The 22,635-nt window shown below is 39.4% G+C and overlaps 1 protein-coding gene across 3 annotated transcripts in view; it reads left to right on the forward strand.

The window, feature by feature from the left end:
* LAMA4 (laminin subunit alpha 4) overlaps nucleotides 1–22,635 on the forward strand; it is a 139,972-nt gene that overhangs the window by 85,179 nt on the left and 32,158 nt on the right. For all 3 annotated transcript variants that reach the window (XM_061427545.1, XM_061427547.1, XM_061427546.1), the window contains exons 14-22: nucleotides 1,720–1,868; nucleotides 5,687–5,828; nucleotides 6,524–6,620; nucleotides 14,577–14,693; nucleotides 16,268–16,447; nucleotides 18,214–18,353; nucleotides 20,494–20,670; nucleotides 21,362–21,507; nucleotides 21,947–22,109. In XM_061427545.1, coding sequence (XP_061283529.1) covers nucleotides 1,720–1,868; nucleotides 5,687–5,828; nucleotides 6,524–6,620; nucleotides 14,577–14,693; nucleotides 16,268–16,447; nucleotides 18,214–18,353; nucleotides 20,494–20,670; nucleotides 21,362–21,507; nucleotides 21,947–22,109 — 1,311 coding nt within the window. The remainder of the gene's footprint in view (nucleotides 1–1,719; nucleotides 1,869–5,686; nucleotides 5,829–6,523; nucleotides 6,621–14,576; nucleotides 14,694–16,267; nucleotides 16,448–18,213; nucleotides 18,354–20,493; nucleotides 20,671–21,361; nucleotides 21,508–21,946; nucleotides 22,110–22,635) is intronic.

The raw sequence follows: 22,635 nt of genomic DNA on the forward strand, positions 1-22,635 counted from the left end.
TTTTGCCCAGTTCTTACTCTACTGAATCACTACTGCCAACATAGAAACGTAGAAACATCTAGTATCTGATATCTTTTAAAATTAAAAAAAAACTTTCACATCCTCTCTGATCTCTGCACCATTACTCTGCTTCACAACAAAACATCTCAAGAGTTCTATATAGTTGCCATTTCCACCTTCCAGCCCCCCACTGTCTACTGTACTCAACCCATTTGGAGAAATTACTTGTGGTTGTCAGTGTTGGAGTCTCTGAGGAGAACTATCAGTAAATGCTACCCACCTTCAGGACCTAAGTTCTAAAAAAGTTGAAAAATAGTAAATATGAAGATCAAGAATATCCCCTTTATTTCAGCTAATTGAGGTGTGGCTTTTTAAAAGATCTCTTAGCCAAGTAGGGTGGCTGATACTCAGTACCAGCATTAGCAGGTCTGCCCACTGAAATTGCCAACACCACAAGGTTCATGGTGGTGCCCTGGGCAGCTTGCACTGTATGGAGGAGCACAGGAAAACTCAGCTTTCTGCTGGCAGCTTGCTCCCTGGAGGCAGCAGTCTGGAGTTGAGCAGAGTCTATATAGTTATACCCCCAAATTTACCAATTAAATAAACCACTTCTCCTCTCAGAGCAAAATAAGGAAAAGGTGCAAAGGTCACTAACTGAGCTCCCTTCATAGAGATGTAACATCACATCAGGAGCTCGAAAAAAGTGCTCCTCACTAACAGCTGGCTTATGTCTTCTAGATAAAAAAGAAAATTAAGTGACCTGCTGAGAATCAGATAGAGGTGAGGGCAGGAATTCATATTGGCTTTGGAACAGTGACAGTGTTTAGAATCACTGTGTTCAATGACCAGGAGAGCAAATTTCTTTTCAGCGTTGAGGGCCCAGCCAAGGCTGGAAGTAATAGGTTTATAGCAGCATCCTATGTGTGATCTTTAGCCAAAATCATAGGTCCACAGTTGAACTGAAAATTAAGAGAGGTCACATGTCAAGGTGAGTGTCAGTCAAAGTAGTCAGCACAGGAAGTGCAGGTGAGAGGTCAAATAAGATGAGAACTGAATGATAAACATGAGACTTAGTAGCTCAGAAATCATTAAGTAAATTTCTGTGTTGGTGGAGCAGTGAGGTAAAAACCAGACTGGAATAAGTCAAAAGTGTGAATTTTAAACTGATGAAATAGAGATAGCATGTATAAACACTTTATTTGCAGAGGGGTTCTATTTTGCTATGAAAGGATTAAAATTAGGGAGAAGCGAGGACAGTGGGGCGTTTCTATTTAGTTTGCTTTTTAGACGAGAGATGGCAGAGCATGTCTGAATCAGTAGAGGAGTTGAAGATGCAAATAGGTAAATATCTATGTATATAGTCTTTTAGACTTCCTGGTGGCTCAGCTGTAAAGAATCCACCTGCAGTGCACACGACGCAGGTTTGATCCTTGGGTGAGGAAGATACCCTGAAGGAGGGCATGGCAACCCACTCCAGTATTCTTGCCTGGAGACTCCCATGCACAGAGGAGCCTCATGGACTACAGTCCATAGGGTCACAAAGAGTTGGACACAATTAAATCGACTAAACATGCACACATAGCCTTTTAGACTCTTCTGGATCTGGCCTGAAGCTTACTGAACTTCACAGTAAGGAGGAATAGAGATTATCTTTGGTGCTCCCTAGGAAAAATATTTTAAGTCCCTCTAAATTCAATTTTTTTTCAATATTTTCTTTAGAATGCATCAGGGATTTATGCCGAAATAGATGGAGCCAAAAATGAACTTCAAAGAAAACTATCCAACCTGAGCAACCTCAGTCATGATTTAGTTCAGGAAGCTGTTGACCATGCACGGAACCTTCAGCAAGAGGCTGATGAGTTGAGCAGGTAACACCCTGGTTGTAAGAATGCAGATATCTCCAGACTGAGTAACTTATTTTTGTTCACTTTCACATGACAGGGTTGCTGGGATACTGTGTTAATAGTTGTTTTTAGGGTTGGGTTTGTGTGTTTGTTTGTCTGTTTGTTGGTTGGCCAGTTTGAGAACCAGTTGTTTTTTCTGAAATTGCTCTGGGGAGACAGTTTTTCAGTTTTAAAAAATCTGTCAGATTAGAGATCTGTGTTGTAGCGGGGTAGCTCTGTTCCACAAGTAATAGGATAACCTAACACGTTTTAGTTAGGGATATAACTGCTCCACAAAATATTATCAGGTAAATCAGATCCCTCTGCAAGGTCTAATTCTGCCGTCATTTCAGAGACAGCATGAGCTTTTCATACCCAGATGTCTTAAGTAAAGCTGGTAGGAAGTCAATAATATAAGGGACTTGTGTCAAATCCTCTAGCTGCTCCACAGTGCCTAGCCGGAACTATTTTATTTCAACACCTGTTAAGAGAGCATTGGTTGATGGTTTTCCTCAAAGTATCTAGAAAAGAGTCATAAGCACTCATTTAATGTTAATTTAAATGTACTAAAAGATTGGAGTTTAATTCATGATCCTGAAAAAAATAGGTAAATAACGAGATCATTGAAAAGAAGATTGCAAATCTGGCAATTAGAAACAAGGATTGGTAAAGGTCATGAATTAAATAAGAACCAGTGTTCATTTCTGTTCAAAACTAAATCAGCTTTTTTTCTGATTGCCAAAATTTTCAAATATCCTTCCAAGTCTCCCAAGAAGAGAGGGCAGGTTTGGAGTGGGGAGGGATAGATCATGGGTAAAATCTTGGTGTGTGAGATGGTGTTGTATACAGCTCAGTGTCATGTTCCCAGGAAATGGGTTTTTTATCAAGCCAGTCAAATGGAACTTGGAGAAAATGCTATCTTTGGTAATAACTGTATTGGTAGGTTATTGTTTTTGAAATTAATTTTATGGCTGTCTTCGTCGTTCTTTTCTCATTTAGTAACTACAGCTGTTTGGGAGTTCCCCGGTGGCTCAAATGGTAAAGAATCTGCCAGCAATACAGGAGACCTGGATTCAATCCCTGGGTTGGGAAGAACCCCTGAAGAAGGGACAGGCAACCCAGTCCAGTATTCTTGCCTGGGAAAGTCCATGGACAGAGAAGCCTGGCAGGCCATAGTTCATGGGGTTACAAAGAGTCAGACACCACTGAGCCACTAACAGCTCATTGAATGGGATACCAACACAAACCTCTAAATGTCACCCAGCAGCAAACAGAGTTCTAGCTAGAACTTCTAAGGAAGTAACCCCAAGCTGTACATGAAACATAATCAGAAATATCAATCACCTTAAGTCTCCTTTTTATGTTTAGCATATTTCTACATATATTCAGGAAAACATCCAAATTGATAGATGTCTTCCCTTCAAATGTGAATATTCTTCGACATCTATCTGGTATGCCCAATAGATTTGCATATTTTGTCTCAAATAGAAATACATACAATTCATCAAGAAGCTTCCATTTCAAAAGAACATTTTTTATTTTGTATATTAATATAGTACCCTTTTTGTGCCTAGTAATGAAAACAAAGAAAGGCTTTTTGTTTCAAATTCTTAGGTATATCTGCTCGCCAACTCTAGCCAGCACAATTTTTAAGTATTTAAAATATTGGTAACATTTTATACCTTTTATCCATTTCTTTTAAAACCTTCTCAGATTTTACTCTCTTTTCCATTTCTGAACAGGGAGTTATAGGGAGATATAAGTAGCAAACATTTGGATCAGAATTACCTTTGCAGAGCAGGGCTGCATTATAATTTTCATGGGCTGTAAAAAAAAAAATTTAATTATATGTCATAACTACCTTGATATAAAAGCTAATGTAAGAATTACTGTTATCCTCACTTTTCTTCTTCTGATTAAAAAAAAAAATTAACATGAAAGCATCTTTGTGGGCCCTTAGTGTGCCTAATAGATATCAGCCCTATTGTAGAGGAGCCAGAGTGATGGTGAACTTGGACAAAAGAGAATAGAGTTGCCAAGGAAATACAGAGGAAGTCTCTCTGAGCCTAAGCCAGTGCGCAGAGACTGAAACTGCATGAAGGAGGCTGAGAAACGATTAGCTGAGCTCAGTAGGTCCAGGTGGTGTGAAGAGAGGAGCCAGTGTAGGATCTGTAGTGTCGTGTAGATCCCATCACAGTGACTTTTCTGAGAAGTTACTGATGAATAAAGTGATACTAGTCATCAGTATCCAGAGTTGGGGGGGAAAGGATGGAACTGGTGGGTTTAAGACTGAATAAACTTAAGACAGAGGGTTTAGGATGGGCTGCGGAAGTGAGGGTGGCGTTCATAGTATAGAGGAAGAAGAAGAGTTTGTCAGTAATATGAATTACTATGTGGATACCCATACAGTTTGAAATTTGCATTTAGGAAGTAGTTTAAGTGTAATAATAAGCCCTGAGATTCGCTAGATGCCAGGCACGGTACCAAGCACTAAACATATTTTATCCCTGTTGGACCTCACTTCAATCCTTTGAGGCGCATATTGTTATCAGCCTCTGCATGAGGGTGTCTAGTGCATGATGTGCTGTGCTGTGCTTAGTCGCTCAGTCCTGTCCTACTCTTATGACCCCATGGACTGTAGCCCTCCAGGCTCCTCTGTCCATGAGGATTCTCCAGGCAAGAATACTGCAGTGGGTTGCCAAGTCCTCCTCCAGGAGATCTTCCCAACCCAAGAATTGAGCCCAGGTCTCCCTCTTTGCAGGTAGATTCTTTACCATCTGAGCCACCAGGGAAGCCCAGGAATACTGGAGTGGGTAGCCTATCCCTTCTCCAAGGGAACTTCCTGACCCAGGAATTGAACCAGGGTCTCCTGCATTGTAGGCAGATTCTTTACCAGCTGAAGCCCCCCAGTGCATGATGGGTACCAGTAAATATTAGCGGAACCTTACAGGAGTCAGAGGAGACAAAGGCAGAGAAAGTGGTGTAAGGATCAGGGTGATTGTGAGGTGGGGCTGTGCACTTAAGGGGAGCGGCTAGGCCTCAGGAATGAGACAGACCTTAACCATGTTTGCCTTGGGCAAGTTGTGCACCCTTCCTCAGAGCCTCAGCAACTTTTATGGGAAAGGAATAACAATGTCAACTTCACAGGTGTGGGAAGATGTAGAGATACAGTATATGGAATGGGGCTGACCCAGTATCTGCATGTGATGCTCAATACATATTATAACCCTTCTTCAAGAAATATGTGATCTGTTATATAAAAGAAAGAGATAAGATTGAATAAATAGAGTGAAACCAGCTAATATTTATTAATAACACCATGCTGAGGTTATGCACCCTCTCTGAGAGCCTTACTTTCTTTGACAGGGAGGGAATAACAGTGCTGATTCGGATAAGCAGTAGGTGGGGATGAAAGTAGGTTCATTCCTCTGCCTGACGCCACCACATAAACAAGCTCTTGCTTGAAGAGGTGCAGATGCTGTTTTAAAATCAGCATTTCCTTTCCCTGAGGCTGCTGCCAGGCAGGCAGTTGCCAAGGAGCCAAAACAAGGTGAAGTCTTGAAAGAACTAAAAGCAGAGGAATGGGAAGACGATGTGCCCCTAGGAAAGGCCAGGAGGTGGGAGGCGGGGCAGTGGAGGGGTGAGGAGGGGGCGTGTGGGTGAGCACTGCCCAGCCAGGTAACTTTAAAAAAACAAAAAGGAAGTGCCTATAGTCCTGGAAGTATTCTAATCAGACTCTAAAAATGGCCCTATTTCCCAAGGAGGTAAAAAGAGGCAATAATGCCAGGTTTGTTCATTAACAGGAATTTGCACAGTTCAGATATGAATGGACTGGTACAGAAGGCTTTGGATGCTTCAAATGTCTATGAGAATATTGCCAATTACGTTAGTGAAGCCAATGAAACAGCAGAACAGGCTTTGAACATCACTGATCGAATTTATGATGTGAGTATTCCCTTATTTTAACATTCATTTTTATATCAATATGTTGCCTTTTCCTGGCTTATGACTTTGTTTCCTAATGTCATCTCTTGAGCTTCCGATGTCATTCAGATGGCAGAAAGAGTAGCAGAACTGAGAAAAGATCATTTTATTTATGTTATGAATGCTTCAGTAGTACAGGTTCTTCGAGATGTGTCATACTCCAGTCAGTGAATGCCAGTTCCTTTAACATAAGCTTTTTTAAACCTAAGTCCCTGAATAGAAAATATCGAAGACTAGTTCCTGCTGATACAGAAGATTGTTGTTGTTCAGTTGCTCAGTCGTGTCCGACTCTGTGACGCTGTGGACTGCAGCACAGCACTAGAGAAGATACTTTATGCATATATTCAGATTTCCTCAACTCAAAAACATTGTTTATTTAACAGCTTCTTCGTGACAAGCACTTTCTTTGGTGGGGCCTTGGCCAGGCACTGTTCTGAGTTCACTGAATTTTCTTCAAAAACCATTTATCTTGTAAATATCAAAGATATTATTTTTTCATGTTTACATTTGACCTTAATTTCGAACTATGAAAATGAAGCTGTATGAATTTTGTTTGCTGTTTAGCAGATAAAGTGTAAACCATTTAAATCCTAGAATGATGAAAACTTGATTTCTTTTGCTGTCATTCCTACTTTGTCTCTCCGATTCCTTTGTAGGCTGTGAGTGGGATTGATACACAGATCATTTACCATAAAGATGAGAGCGAGAACCTCCTCAATCAAGCCAGAGAGCTGCAAGCAAGGGCAGATTCTAGTAAATATCTTCACTTTCCTGTCTGCCTTCTGATTTGTAGCTGCTTCCCTCCTTCCACACAGGGTTTCTGCGTGTAAACAGAGGTTACAAAATTCTAGAAATAGAAAGAAGAAATTCTGTTTCATTTGAATATTACCTTAATAGTTCCTGCTCATAGTCAAGGTATTAAAAAAGCAGCTGTTAGATATTTTAAAATAAATTGTGGTTTTAAAAAATTTCCATGTAGTAAAATTACATGGAAACATATAGTGGATATTCTTGCTAATCAAAAAGACTAATTAGTAGAAACTTGCTATAAATACCAATTTTCAGGGAGTTATTACCATAAAATATGCTTCACCCTAAAATTATATCACACATAATGTAACCTTTCTTGAAGAATTCAGAAGCCCTTTAAAACTTTACCATGAAGGTCTTCTCTGGTGGTCCAGTGGCTAAGACTCTGCCCCCAGTGCTGGGGGCACTGGTCTGGGAACTAGATCCCACATGCCACAACTAGATCCCACATGCCACAACTAAAAGATCCTGAATGCTGCAACAAAGACCTGGTGCTGCCAAATAAGGAAATGAAAATAAATATTCAAAGTTTACCATGAAGAGATGGGTCAGCACTGAGTCAGGAGGACAGGGTACCGCAGAGCCCTCTGGTTTTTTTGCACTTTTTTGTAGTTTGTATTCTACCCAGTTGCTGCATTGAGGACAACCCTAATGACCACATGGAAAGAAGCACTTCCAAAGGCTGAGGCCTGCATCTGCTAAATCAAACAGGTCGAACACTGGGAGAGGGAAGGAAAAACAAAAGTGAAATGATTCTGGTTAGCTTTGAATCTTGCTGCTGCTGCTGCTACTGCTAAGTCGCTTCAGTCGTGTCAGACTCTGCGCGACCCCATAGACAGAAACCACGAGGCTCCCCCGTCCCTGGGATTCTCCAGGCAAGAACACCGGAGTGGGTTGCCATTTCCTTCTCCAGTGCATGAAAGTGAAAAGTGAAAGTGAAGTCTCTCAGTCGTGTCCAACTCTTAGCAGCCCCATGGACTGCAGCCTACCAGGCTCCTCCATCCATGGGATTTTCCAGGCAAGAGTACTGGAGTGGGTTGCCATTGCCTTCTAGAGTTACAGTATTACAATCATTGATCATATATCAAGCTATGCATTTGATCAACTGCTTCAAGTCTAGTCATCATTTCCGTTGAAAGCTCAGTCATATACTTGGTAATACAAGAAATAATAATCTTGTGAAACAAGCAAAATACAAATGGTATAGTTAATAACATTAGTGGAATTAAAAGTAAATATTTTAGCCATGAGCCTCCAACACCAGTTTTTTTTAAAGATTGTCAAGACTAGGGAATGGGTCACTTAGAGCAGAAATCTTGAATCTTGTTATTTACTGTTAAAAACAAACTGAAAATTTTTACTAAAACTTACTTATCTCTGGGGCAATGAGCTCATTCCTAAGGATATTCGAGCATTGACTAATGAGGTCAGAAATCCATTATCTAGCTAACTTCTGCCACCTAAAAACAAAGACCAAGTTTGAAACTGAAGATTTCATGTGATTTCATCAAAGTAATTAATCCCAAGTCTAAATGTTCATTTTCTCTTTTTTTTCCAAAGAAAATAAATGCACTTGTTTTTATATGCAGACTCTTTAACTATTTAATTACATAAAACAACTATTTTCTGGGTGAACAAAGGCATTAAAAATGCTGTTTCTTCATTCTAATTAATTTATTATACAAGTCTAGTCTTACACATGCTCTTTAGAAACGAATTAGAATATTAACAGTAAAGAATTAGAATATCAATAGTAAAATATTTTTGGATAAATGTCATATCTGTGTATTGCTTTTGTAGTGAAGACCAGAATATGTGGGTCTTTGTGATGCAGTGACAAAGTATTTTAGTCTCCTTAATAATTTGCAACGTATTTTCTCAGTCTTGTCATTATTGAGTTGTTGAACCTTGTGAAAGCAGTTTTTCTATTCTAATAATGCTATCTCTTCAAAGTTGCATATTTTATGTGCAGATTAGTCTCTCTGGTTTGGTCTCTGAATATTTTGCAGATCTGGTCGCCTATTTCATGATCTTATTTGGTTAAATCCCTTCATATGTTTATTTGCAAAAGAGACACCTATGGGGACTTAGGACTGTGTGGCTCAGAACTTGCTTTGCTTTAGAAAATATGAGTGTTTGTAATATAAATTCATATTTTCAAGTTGAATCATATTCATCTCTTGAGTTATATTGTAATTTCAGATTACTGTTAATTCATTTCCAAATGAGTTCCAATGATCAGTAATCTTTATTCACCAGGTTTCCTTTTCTTCATTATCTATGTCAAATAGTTAGCAATCTGTAATAAACTCAGGAAGCTACTATTTTTAAAAATCTTCTACTGAATTCATTTGTAAAATGGAAAATGTTTATGTAAGACAGTAAGTTCCAAATAGGACAGACATTTTATGAAGCATTTCTTCTTTTAAACATCCAGCCCCAAATAGATTTTCTTTCTTCTATTTTTATCAGACTCCAAATATAGTTAAATATATTTAGCCTCAATGTATCAACCAGTGTTTTTTGCAGTAACAGACCCAAAAGAAAGAGTGAATAGACTGCTGTATCACAATATGAAAAAGTTGAAACTAAACAGAGAGAAGGCACAAAGCAATTACAAAAGATGTTTAAGACCCTCCTTGAATTCTGGGGAGTTATTGACACTAACCAGAGGAAACAAGAAAGAAGCGCTTGTACTTTAGTTATGTTGTACTTGGTACAAAGTACATTGACAGAATCAACTAAGCATCACCTGTATATACCCGTTATACACATGTATGGGAAAAAATAACTGTACAATAAAACCAAGCACACCAATACTGTATAATTGAAAAGAGACAGTATACCATGGGAGAGTATATATCTGTAAGCCCATTAGAGAGAAGGAAAAGAAGAATGGGAAGTGAAGAAATTACTTATCTGTCAAGAAACATACATTTCTTGATGCTTTGGAAGTAAACAAAGCATGAACCGATTCTTGGGAAGTTGATCCTTCAGTTTAGGTGACGAGATTTTACATCGTGACTTGTTTAGATTTGTGCCAAGAGAGCCCCAATTAAGGTCTATGCTACAAGAACATTTTCAAGAATAATTTTTCAAGAAAAGACTTATAATCAAAACAGGTACTAGAATGAATGGAAAATCTGATGTATGTAATCTGGAGAACTGTATGTATGTGCATATGTATAATAAATCTAATCAGTAATTAAGCCCTCCCGTAAGAAAATCTCAAGGCTCAAATGGCTCCACTAGTGAATTCTCCAAAGCACTTGAAGAAATAACTCCATTAGTATATAAATTCTTCCAGAAAATAGAAAAATTGGAAATCCTCTGTTTTTCCATGAAGTCAACAAAATTTAGACATCAAATCCTAAGGACATTATAAACAAGGAAAAATATAAGCCACATTCTCTCAGGAACAAAGATGTGAAAATCCTATCAAAAAATTGGCCAATCAAATCTAGCATACATAAAATTGGTAATACATGATCAAGTTAGGTTTATTCCAGAATTTCAATATTTTAACATTTAAAACATTAGTAGCAATTCACCACATTTACCAGACATAGGAGACCACTCATATGCTTATCTCACTACTTTCAGGAAGATCATTTAACAAAATTCAGTACCCACTCATGTTTTAAAAAAACTCATAGCAAACTAGGAATAGAAGGAAACTTCCATAATCTAACAAGAAAGAATAAATAATATTCAGCAAGTATATATTCATACTGAAATATTGAAAGCTTCCCCATTAGGATTGGAAATAAGACAAGGACGACCCACATTATCAATTCATTGTGTAAGTACCTAGTTTAATTCTGGGTAAAACAATTAGAAATTAACTTTTAAAATAACACTGTTTGCCATAACAAAATACCTAGGAATAAATCTGATGAAAGATGCTAAGATCTTTACACATCAAACTATGGTACACTACTGAAGAAATTAAAAGATGAAATAAATAAATAGAGATCAAAAGGAGAATTTAGATCTAAGGAAGAATAAATAAAAACTGTATTATATTTATATATATTTAATATATATAAATACATATACATTTTTATATAATAAAAACTTCCATTAAATGAAAGTTTTTATTATATTAAAAACTCTATAAACTGTATTATTTATATATGTTTTTGTTCAGTTGCTCAGTTATGTCTGACTCTTTGCAACCCCATGGACTGCAGCAGGCCATGTTTCCCTGTTGTTCATCATCTCCCAGAGTTTGCTCAAACTCATGTCCTTTGAGTCGGTAAGGACATACAACCATTTTGTCCTCTGTCGTCTCCTTCTCCTTCTGCCTTCGATCTTTCCCAGCATCAGGGTCTTTTCCAATGAGTCAGCTCTTCGAAACAGGTGCCCAGAGTATTGGCGCTTCAGCTTCAGCATCTGTCCTTCTAATGAATATTCAGGGTTGATTTCCCTTAGGACTAACACAAGCTGGAATCAAGATTGCCAAGAGAAATATCAATAACCTCAGATATGCAGATGACACCACCCTTATGGCAGAAAGTGAAGAGGAACTCAAAAGCCTCTTGATGAAAGTGAAAGTGGAGAGTGAAAAAGTTGGTTTAAAGCTCAACATTCAGAAAACGAAGATCATGGCATCCGGTCCCACCACTTCATGGGAAATAGATGGGGAAACAGTGGAAACGGTGTCAGACTTTATTTTTCTGGGCTCCAAAATCACTGCAGATGGTGACTGCAGCCATGAAATTAAAAGACGCTTACTCCTTGGAAGGAAAGTTATGACCAACCTAGATAGCATATTCAAAAGCAGAGACATTACTTTGCCAACAAAGGTTCGTCTAGTCAAGGCTATAGTTTTTCCAGTGGTCATGTATGGATGTGAGAGTTGGACTGTGAAGAAGGCTGAGCGCCGAAGAATTTATGCTTTTGAACTGTGGTGTTGGAGAAGACTCTTGAGAGTCCCTTGGACTGCAAGGAGATCCAACCAGTCCATTCTGAAGGAGATCAGCCCTGGGATTTCTTTGGAAGGAATGATGCTTAAGCTGAAACTCCAGTACTTTGGCCACCTCATGCGAAGAGTTGACTCATTGGAAAAGACTCTGATGCTGGGAGGGATTGGGGGCAGGAGGAGAAGGGGATGACAGAGGATGAGATGGCTGGATGGCATCACTGACTCGATGGACGTGAGTCTGAGTGAACTCTGGGAGTTGGTGATGGACAGGGAGGCCTGGCGTGCTGCGATTCATGGGGTTGTGAAGAGTCAGACATGACTGAGTGACTGAACTGATCTGATCTCATCTGAGTGGTTTGAGCTCCTTGCAATCCAAGGGACTCTCAAGAGTCTTCTCCAATATCACAGTTCGAAAGCATCAATTCTTCAGCACTCAGCCTTCTTTATGGTCCAACTCTGACATCCATAATGACTACCGCAACAATCATAGTTTTGACTATACAGACCTTTGTCAGCAAACTGTCTCTCTTTTTTAATACGTTGTCCAGGTTTGTCATAGCTTTTCTTCCGAGGAGCAAACATCTTTTAATTTGATGGCTGCAGTCACCATCCACAGTGATTTTGAAGCCCAAGAAAATAGTCTGTCACTGTTTCCACTGTTTCCCCATCTATTTGCCATGAAGCGATGGGACTGGATGCCATGATCTTAGTTTTTTGACTGTTGAGTTTTAAGCCAGCTTTTTCACTCTCCTCTTTTGCCTTCATCAAGTGGCTCTCTAGTTTCTCTTGGCTTTCTGCCATAAGGATGGTGTCATCTGCACATCTGAGGTTATTAATATTTCTTCCAGCAATCTTGATTCCAGCTTGTACTTCATTCAGCCCAACGTTTCTCATGAGGTACTCTGCATATAAGTTAAATAAGCAGGATGACAGTATACAGCCTGACGTACTCCTATTCCAATTTTGAACCAGTCCATTGTTCCTTGTCTGGTTCTAACTGTTGCTTCTTGGCCTGCATACAGATTAGGTGGCAGATAAGGTGGTCTGGTATTCCCATCTCTTGAAGAATTTTCCACAGTTTGTTGTGATCCACATAGTCAGAGGCTTTAGCATAGTCAATGAAGCAGAAGTAGATGTTTTTCTGGAACTCTCTTGCTTTCTCTGTGATCCAGTGGATGTTGGCAATTTGATCTCTGGTTCCTCTGTCTTTTCTAAATCCGGCTTGTACATATAGAAGTTCTTGGTTCATGTACTGTTGAAGCCTAGCTTGAAGGATTTTGAGCATTACCTTGCTAGCATGTGAAAGGAGTGCAATTGTTTATTTATGAGTGTAATGTATTATATATATATATATATGTAGTTTTTATATAATAACTTGCATTAAGTGTGGGCTTCCCTAGTGGCTCAGACGGTGAAGTGTCTGTCTGCAATGCAGGAGACCTGGGTTCGATCCCTGGGTTGGGAAGATCCCCTGGAGAAGGAAATGGCAGCCCACTCCAGTATTCTTGCCTGGAAAATTCCATGGACCGTGGAGCCTGGTAGGTTACGGTCCATGGGGTCACAAAGAGTCAGACATGACTGAGCGACTTCACTTTTACTTTACATTAAGTGGAAGATTTGAATTTGTAAAAATAAGAGTTACTGCCAGAATATATCTGTAGATTCAATATAATTGCAATTAAAGTACCAGAACTGTATATACACATATGGGATGTTTCTAGAATTTCTTTGGAAATGAGCGTGGATAGGGTAGGCAAGAATAGCCAGCACAGTCTTAAAGAACAAAAAAACAGTTGGAAGATTTAAACTACTCAAGACTTTTAACTGTACAGAAATTAAGACAGTGATACAAAAGATATAAAAAATTATAATATTCTGTCAGATCAGCCCTGGGATTTCTTTGGAAGGAATGATGCTAAAGCTGAAACTCCAGTACTTTGGCCACCTCATGCAAAGAGTTGACTCATTGGAAAAGACTCTGATACTGGGAGAGATTGGGGGCAGGAGGAGAAGGGGACGACAGAGGATGAGATGGCTGGATGGCATCACTGACTCAATGGATGTGAGTCTGAGTGAACTCCGGGAGTTGGTGATGGACAGGGAGGCCTGGAGTGCTGCGATTCATGGGGTCGCAAAGAGTCAGACACGACTGAGCAACTGATCTGATCTGATCATTTCTTTTGAATAAAGCTTAAAAATAGACACAGCTAAGGAACAGAGGTAGGACTACGTTCAGGTAAGCATGGAGGTCCCAGGAAACCTTAAAGGGCTAACCATGCTCTTTTTGTTGCCCTGGGTATTGGTTATATTTGGCGTTCAGTTTGGGAAAATTCATCAAGCCATGTGTACCATTTTCTAGATGCGTGTTGTGTATCAATTAAAATTTTATTAAAACAAGTAAGAAAAAAGAACTATTCTTATCTAACCAGTCTGCTCTTAATCAGTTGTGCATCTAGGTGTTATTAGTCATAGCAGTACTATATTTTTCAATCAAAAAATTAGCCATTATCTCTATACCTTTATGAGTTACTTTATGACATCCTATATCACTCCCAAGCAGTGTTACAGGTTTTCTGCAGTCCTTTACCTCTTAACTGAAGTACCACTTCCCACAATTGGCGTTCTATGTTTATATCATATTCAGAATAATGCAGATGACTGCATTGTACAAGGGGCCTCCCTGATAGCTCAGTTGGTAAAGAATCCCCCTGCAATGCAGGAGACCCTAGTTCGATTCCTGGGCCAGGAAGATCTGCTGGAGAAGGGTTAGGCAACCCACTCCAGTATCCTAGCCTGGAGAATTCCATGGACTATATAGTGCATGGAGTCGCAAAGAGTCGGACATGACAACGACTTTCACTTCACTTCATTTCCATGGTACAAACCAGAATTTTTTTCGTTGAAACAGAGATTTCACCACCCCACCCCCCAGTCTTTGCCCTGCTTGTACTCTTTTGGCTTCTCCTCCACAGGCAGTGATGAGGCAGTGGTGGATACCAGCAGGCGCGTGGGAGGAGCCCTAGCAAGGAAGAGTGCTCTCAGAGACAGATTAAATGATGCCATGAAAAGACTGCAGGCCGCAGAGAGAGGTGAGGGTCCCAACCAAAACGTAAGCTCTTCTGTTTGTTCACTAATATTAAGGGAAACCTCTGAGGAAAGAGTAAGTGATTCCCTGCTTATTAATCTTTTTATAAATAGTATTGCTTTCTGATGACAAAAGAAACTTCGTTTATCTCACACACACACACACACACAAAAGTCCTGAAAGATAATAAAAGCTGTAGCTACATCACCTAGGGATGACAATTAAATTTAAGAGCATTTTCCTCCGGTCTTGTGTGTGTGGGGGTGTGGGTGTGTGTGTGTGTGTGTGAATGAGATCAGGATGTTTATACTGTTGGGTAACCTACTTGTGAACATTCCTTTTCATTAACAAATAAGCCCCAATTTGGTTATTGGGTTTCTCTGACCCCAGCAATAAACAGCTGCTCTCTGTTACATGGCATGTCTTTCTTATAATGCAAGCAGAGAGACCACCTAGCCAGAGAGGGAAACAAGAGCACTCATGTTGCCTAATCTGAAACTATGGGGGTATCTCAGAAAGATGTGATGGGAAGCAGATGTGCCTTTCCCGGCATAGTGAAAGTTAGCACATTACTGCTGGATGTGGGGTTTCACTACACGGAGCAAATCTGGCAGCAGTACCACCGGACACCAAAGCCCTGGCCAGATGGGTCCATCTCATCGGCGTCATCAGAGCTACTACATGCTAAGCCCTGGGCTGCATTTTACAAACATCATCTCATGTGGGAAAGTATTGCTTTTAGGCTGATGTGAACCCCAAGGCTTGTCAAGTCTGGGGAGCTTGCTCTCAAAGGTACAGCAACACAAAGACGATGACCCAGGATTCAAAGCCACAACTGTCACGAGTTCAGAGCGTGAGAGGTTGAGTTAAATGTTTCTCTGGTTAAAAAAAAAAAAAAGAAGAAGAAGAAGCTAAACCTCACCTGAGAGATTGTTAATTGTTTTTATTTACAGAATTAATGCATGCCCATTGTAGAAAAATTAGAAAATATGGATAACAAAAGAGAAAAAACAAGGGAAATCTGTTATAATTTCATTATCTAGGAAACAAACGTTTTGTTGTAAACTTGTTTTTATTTTAAATATATAACTTAAAAATTGCACTATAGATCTCTTTTGAAACTTACTTTTCTTATTCAAAAATACCTTTTCTTACCAATTTATGTCTGTACTAGAGCATCATTTTTATGGCAGAAGGAAAGTGATATTTACAGTGGATTTCAAGCAAACATTTTATGAGTTAGTATCTCATACACATTTTGTATAGTTTTCTCACCAGGTCTCTAACTTGAAGTAATATTACTCTTTAAAAAAAAATTACCTTTAATTTGGAAATGTTTTAAATGAACTACATTATTTTATTGAGACTTTAGAGTCTTTCAATCTCATTTGTCAATACTGTTTACAGTATTCTTATGCACCTAACTTACACCATGATTAACATGCATATAAAGGTCTCAGTTTGACTGAAAAGCCTGAATTTGAGGTCTGTTTCATCCCAGTGATTAAATGAGTATTCATGATCCCATCAAAGGCCCTACTTCTTTGCAAAATAAATGTCCTTGTGCTCTGTGTGAAGGTGATGCCCAGCAGCGCCTGAGTCAGTCCCAGCTGATCACCGCGGAAGCTAACAAGACCACAATCGAAGTCCAGGAGGCAACCGCCCCGATGGCTAGCAACCTAACCAACTGGTCACAGAATCTCCAAAGTTTTGACTCTTCTGCTTACAACACTGCCGTGGACTCTGCCAGAGATGCAGGTATCACCTAGCAACTTCACAACCTGCATCCAGTTGAGGGACTGGTCATTAAACCCTGCATATCTTTCATTAAGAAGCAGTGTTTTTTCATTTGAGTTTTAGATTAGAATGTTGTAGAAGTTAATTTGTGTGCTTAGTCGCTCAGTCACATCTGACTCTTTGCGACCCCATGGACTATGGCCCACCAGGCTCCTCTGTCCAGGCAAGAATACTGGAGTGGGTTGCCATACAAAACAAGTAAATAAAAAGGCATATTGTAATATGAGAGTTCATAAAGACTCTAAAGTGGCTCCATTTCTCTGAGAAAATTGAGGGGAGAGAAACCCTGTTTTGTACACATTTTCATAACCAACATTTAATGCAATGCTTTAAATGTACTCTTCTGCCTTTAATGTTAAAGACTGTTATACTATATGTTAAAGACTGTTATACTATATAATAATAGTCATTTTATAGTATGGCTCTTGTGGTCAGTGATCCAAATAACATACACTTACCTCTGTATTAATAAACACACTAAACTGATAGTAGCTAATTATTTACCTAATTTCTTTCCTTTTGTTGGAGAAGCAGTTTGTTTCCTAAGTACAGAAAAGAGGTGTTTCCTAGGTCCTCACTGAAATAGTCTCCTGAAGCATGAAAATGAAAGTAGCTCAGTTGTGTCTGACTCTTTACGACCCCATGGACTGCACAGTCCATGGAATTCTCCAGGCCAGAATTCTGGAGTGGGTAACCTTTCCCTTCTCCAGGGGATCTTCCCAACTCAGAGATCAAACCCAGGTCTCCCACATTACAGGTGGATTCTTTACCAGCTGAGGCTCCAAGGAAGCCCTATTCTCCTGAATCTGAGTTTAATTTGGCTCCAGGAAGAGGCTTGCTTTTGCTCAGCTGCTCATGCTCGGTGACCATGCCCTGCCCTTAGCTAGGAGTTTGCCCAGAGGTATCTACTCCAGTGGTTCTCAAACACGAGTGTGCATCAGAACCACCTGGACCCCATCCCCATATTGCTGGTCTGGGGACCACACATTGAGAACCACTGCTTCAGTCCATGAAACTTTTAAGAAAGCTATGCTATTCTCTGTTTTGGATTTTTTTTTTTTCCATCAAATTGTATCCTCATGATTTGCTCTTTTCTCTGTGTAAATTATATATCCCCTCCTCCTCCCCCCCACACGAAAAGAAAATAACCTTAAAAATCAGTATGGTCTGCTCATACTACCACCTTTGTCTAGGATCATAGATCATGACTCCCCAGCCCCCAGCCTTGGCACCACTGCCACTTTTCCGGGCATGCTCCCTTATTTCTTCCATCCAGCTCTGCTGCTGCTGGGACCACTGCAGTGGCATTGTGATGTGTGAACAGGCATCTTAGGAAAAAACCTTCCCACCCACCCAACCTTGCCCAACATTTCTTTTGACCTGTTGTATCAGTTAGAAATGTAAGCAGAGCTTGTGCTCTTTAGTGAAACATCTGTGTACTTGTCATGGGTCCCACCCTTTAGAAATGTACATTGTATATCAGCTTGCCCTGCATACAATTTATAGATCAATATGTATTGTAAACATTGCAGGATAGAAACTGATTATGCTTTGGACTTAACTATTAATTTTTTAGAATTAAATATAGTTTCATTATTTTCTTATAAAATTAGTTTCTTATAGTTCTACCAGAAATAACCATGCATTTGTTATCTCTTCACCTGATTGCTGAAATAGACTTAACTACTGAGATATCTACTCAAATGATTCATTTTTATTAACCACAGTTGGAAACCTGACAGAGGTTGTCCCTCAGCTCATGGATCAGCTTCGTACGGTAGAACAGAAGCGGCCTGCAAGCAATGTTTCCGCCAGCATCCAAAGGATCCGAGAGCTCATTGCTCAGACCAGAAGTGTTGCCAGCAAGGTAACCAGTGAAAAGAGTCATTATCAGTCACTCGGTGATAAGGACAGCGTGAGGCTGAGCTGAGATCCTTGGGCAGCTTCCAGAGCTGGGAACTTTCTACTGTATTATCCAGCTTGATAGTTCTCAGCTCCATCTGTTCATTAGACTCAGCGAGGAGATTTGAAAACCAAATCAATTTTTTTTGGGTTTTTTTTTTTTTTTTTTTTGAAGCTCCTCAGTGATTCTTAATGGGTAGCCAAGATTCAGAGGTATACATTTAGCCTAGTCAACATAGCTCATAGAGCAAAAGGAACCAAAGAAGGCCAACCCCAATTAAAGACTCAATTTTACTATTGCTATTCATTATCCTAACAGCTATATTTATGTAATTACTAAATGCAATATTCTTGCCCATCTGCCTTTTCAAAGAATTCTCTGGCACAGCACAGATGATACGAAACTTTTACTGACCTCTCCACAGGTGTAACACATAGCAGCTAAACTGAACAATTTCAACAAAGCTCCCATTCTGACATGCTACACAGAAGCAATACAACACCGTAACTAGTGCCAGCAGTGATAGGAAATATCCTAACACAACAATCAACATTTTCACTGTGGCACAACAGGGCTTGTTCTTGGCCCCTTTCTAATTTGTTTTTTATTCATTTATAGACCACCATGATTTTTTTAACAACCAAATTGTATGGTTTTATTTTCTCAATTGCGAGTCAACCTGAACAGACTATTGGCCCTAATTATGGACAGAATTAAGAACTGGAAATCAACTGTTTTGTAATGAAGGAAATTATTACTGCTAAATATACCCAACTTTTAAATAATATATGGTAATTAGCCCTACGCCACAAATCACCTTTTAGATACCTTGGAGAACATTTCAAAAAAGATTTATTGTCAGTAAATGGCATTTCCAAAGCTAGGTTTCTGTGAATGCCTTCTGGTACTTTTATTTCTATGGAGTAGAATTTAGGAGCCTTAATCACCTAAAACCATTTTCTGAAGAAAGTCCTGGCAATGCCTTGGGGAACCCACACAGCTCCCCAAAGGGAGATGCTTTCTAATACAGATAGATATCTTTTCAAACTCTCAGTTTTTACAGACTTTAACCCCATATACTACTTGATTATTTACTAAGATGTATTGTATTCTTCTCAACTGGCCACATAGGACAGCTGCACTTTAGGCACTTGGAAATATAATTGTGAACTCACTGGCCATCAATATTAACTAAATTAATATTAGTCAATTGATGTAATATATCTAATTATTCATAAATATTTGCATAATGGCATGAATATACACAGTCCTTATACTTCTGAATATTCTGAAAATCACCTTGAATCAGACCAGGTCGGCATGTCATATTGGGCCTCTTAGAAATGCATTTTCTGAATTGTGCTTCATTGTGATGCCTTTCTAAGGATTATTATAAGGAATGTCTTAATGAAGTCATCATTACAGTTATTATGATAGAGCCAGACACTGGAAAACACTTTATAGTTACCTTGTTTCATCCTCTTAACAAATCTTTTGTCCTCATTTAACGATGAGGAAACTGCAGGTTTAAGTGATTTGCTCATGGTTCCACAGCTAGTAAGTGGTAGAGCCAGATTTCAAGACCTCATATAAGACTTAGAAGCTGAGTCTAGACCCCTCCCAACTGTCTAAACATGGTCTAGGATACTGCTCACAGCCTCACCAGCGCTCCTCTTTTGAAGACCCTAGGGAGAAGGTCCTAGCTGTATTAGAACCCAAGATTAGTTATTATTCTCCTGATCAGTTAGTTGTTAAATTTATGGGCCTTGTGAATTGTATAACAAAGTATCCTTTCAAGCTGTTTAGTTCACTTTAACCAAATAGGTAGTTCATTGTGGAATTCATATTTACCCTCATTCTTAGACCTACTTTGTTGCCTTTTTGTTTTGCCTTTTTCTTTCACCTAGCTTTAAATTTAAGCTGTATTATCTTCTTTATATCCTTTCTCCAACAAGATAAGGACATAAGTAAACAAAGGCTTGGAGGTCATGAGTAAAGCTCAGAGACTGCCTAAGAAATGAGGGAAGCCCACTGAGAACCATGGGAAAGCACTATGCCCATTTCTGTACTGCTGCGCTTTAATGAAATAATTTTCTAACTTCAGATCCAAGTCTCCATGATGTTTGATGGCCAGTCAGCAGTCGAGGTGCACCCCAGAGCCAGCATGGATGACTTAAAGACCTTTACATCTCTGAGCCTGTACATGAAGCCTCCTCCTGTGAAGCAGTCGGAACTGGCTGTGACTGCAGATCAGTTCATCCTGTACCTCGGAAGCAAAAACGTAAGAGCAAGTGGTTTTACAAGATGGAATTACATTAAAAGGAAAGATAAGTGCTTTTCTCTTGCCTCAAAAAAAAAACTACCTGTGCAAACAAACAAAATTCCCATTCTAGCACCTCGGAAGGTGTACATCAGAAGACCAAGACTAAAGTAGCAATTCCTTCTTTGTGTGGGACAGGTAATTCTTCCTCTGTGGGGGATATTTCTGTGGTTTCCTCATATCACCCTCACACTGCAAACTCAGGAGTCTGAATGCTGCATTTCAAAGACATCCAGAGTACAGAGACTTCCTATATTTAATGCTGAACCCTGCTTGAAGGTATACAGCAGTCGGTATTGGCAGGCGGCATTATATTTCCAGATTAATGAAACAAGGTTAGCACCTTCCGGGCAGCCATCAAATGTCCACAAGCCCAGAGTTGCTTGCCTTCCTGTCCAGGGTATACTTAGACAGGCACAGAGGGGTGTGGTGGGGGTGGGTAGTGGGCAGGGGCTTCACACTGATGCAGCCATAGGGAGGCTGGAAAGAAGGAGGCGCTGCCCAGTCTAACAGGCACTCTGGTAATAATTCAAGCCAGATATGCCTTATAGACAGCCAAACATTTAGATTGCTAATTGTCCTTTAAAGAAATGAGAACAAAAATGATATTCATTCATATAAATTTTATTTACAAGACTTCTTAACATTTCAGGCCAAAAAAGAGTACATGGGTCTTGCAATCAAAAATGACAACCTGGTGTACGTTTATAATTTGGGAACTAAGGATGTAGAGATTCCCTTGGACTCGAAGCCTGTCAGTACCTGGCCTGCTTACTTCAGCATTGTCAAGATTGAAAGGTAAAGTGAATCCATGATGCAGGGCTGATCTGCACATTTCGTAAGAAATCTGTTGAATGCACTCACGCACACACAGATACATATACACAGTCTTTCTGTGGATGTTGCTCCTCTTTCTTCCATTATTTATGTATTTCTTCACAAGTACCTTGGTAGAAAACAAAAAATTAGAAAAAATAGTCATCACTTCTAAATAGAAATCTGATTATTAATTGTTTTTTTTTAATCTGGCCAATCCACAAATCCAGTTCCAAGGTGGACTGTGGTTTTTCCCCTTCCCATTGATTGTTGACATTATGTAAATGCTTACAAAAATGACAAAATCAAGTCACCAAGTCTGTGATGAAGGGATTTTCACATTTTGACATTAAAAAAAAAAAACACGTATTTTATACAAATTATCTGGATACTAAGGAGTGAAAATTCTTTATCTGAACAGGGTAGGAAAACATGGAAAGGTGTTTTTAACAGTCCCAAGTCTAAGTAGCACTGCAGAGGAAAAGTTTATTAAAAAGGGAGAATTTGCTGGAGATGACTCCTTGTTGGATCTGGATCCCGAAGATACTGTGTTTTATGTTGGGGGCGTGCCATCAAACTTCAAGGTGAGCTATCCAGCCATATTTTTACTTAATTGCAAATCTACAATGATTGTTTTTAGAAGTCCACAACACCTACAGTGACTCGGGGTTGATTGGAAACCTTGATACATTAAAAACAGAGTTTAGGTCAGTGGGTGGTAGAATTCTGAATCAGGGTCTGTAAATATGCTGTGTAAATCTGATCTCTGCTACATATATTTTCATAGTGTCAAATACTTTCATGCTATAGCTAAAACTTGAATATCAAATGTGTTTCATCCTGATACCTGCATTTATAATTAATATTACCCAACCTACTGCAAGAATGCCTGTACCTTGTAGGTTTATAGCTAGTCTTCAGGTGTACAGATGACAGTTTCAAAAACTCAGTTATTTCAGCTGATACACAAGCAGGAAATGAAATACCTGGGATGTGGAAGGGGGTAGGATCTAGGGAGACAGATGAGACCTGATGAAGGGCAGATTCAGGAAGGGCCCAAGAAGATAAGGAGTTGATCTACAATTTCAGGTGCAGAACTATTACTCACTA

This window comes from Bos javanicus, chromosome 9 (assembly GCF_032452875.1).
Source record: "Bos javanicus breed banteng chromosome 9, ARS-OSU_banteng_1.0, whole genome shotgun sequence".
In the NCBI taxonomy this organism is placed as follows: Eukaryota; Metazoa; Chordata; class Mammalia; order Artiodactyla; family Bovidae; genus Bos; species Bos javanicus.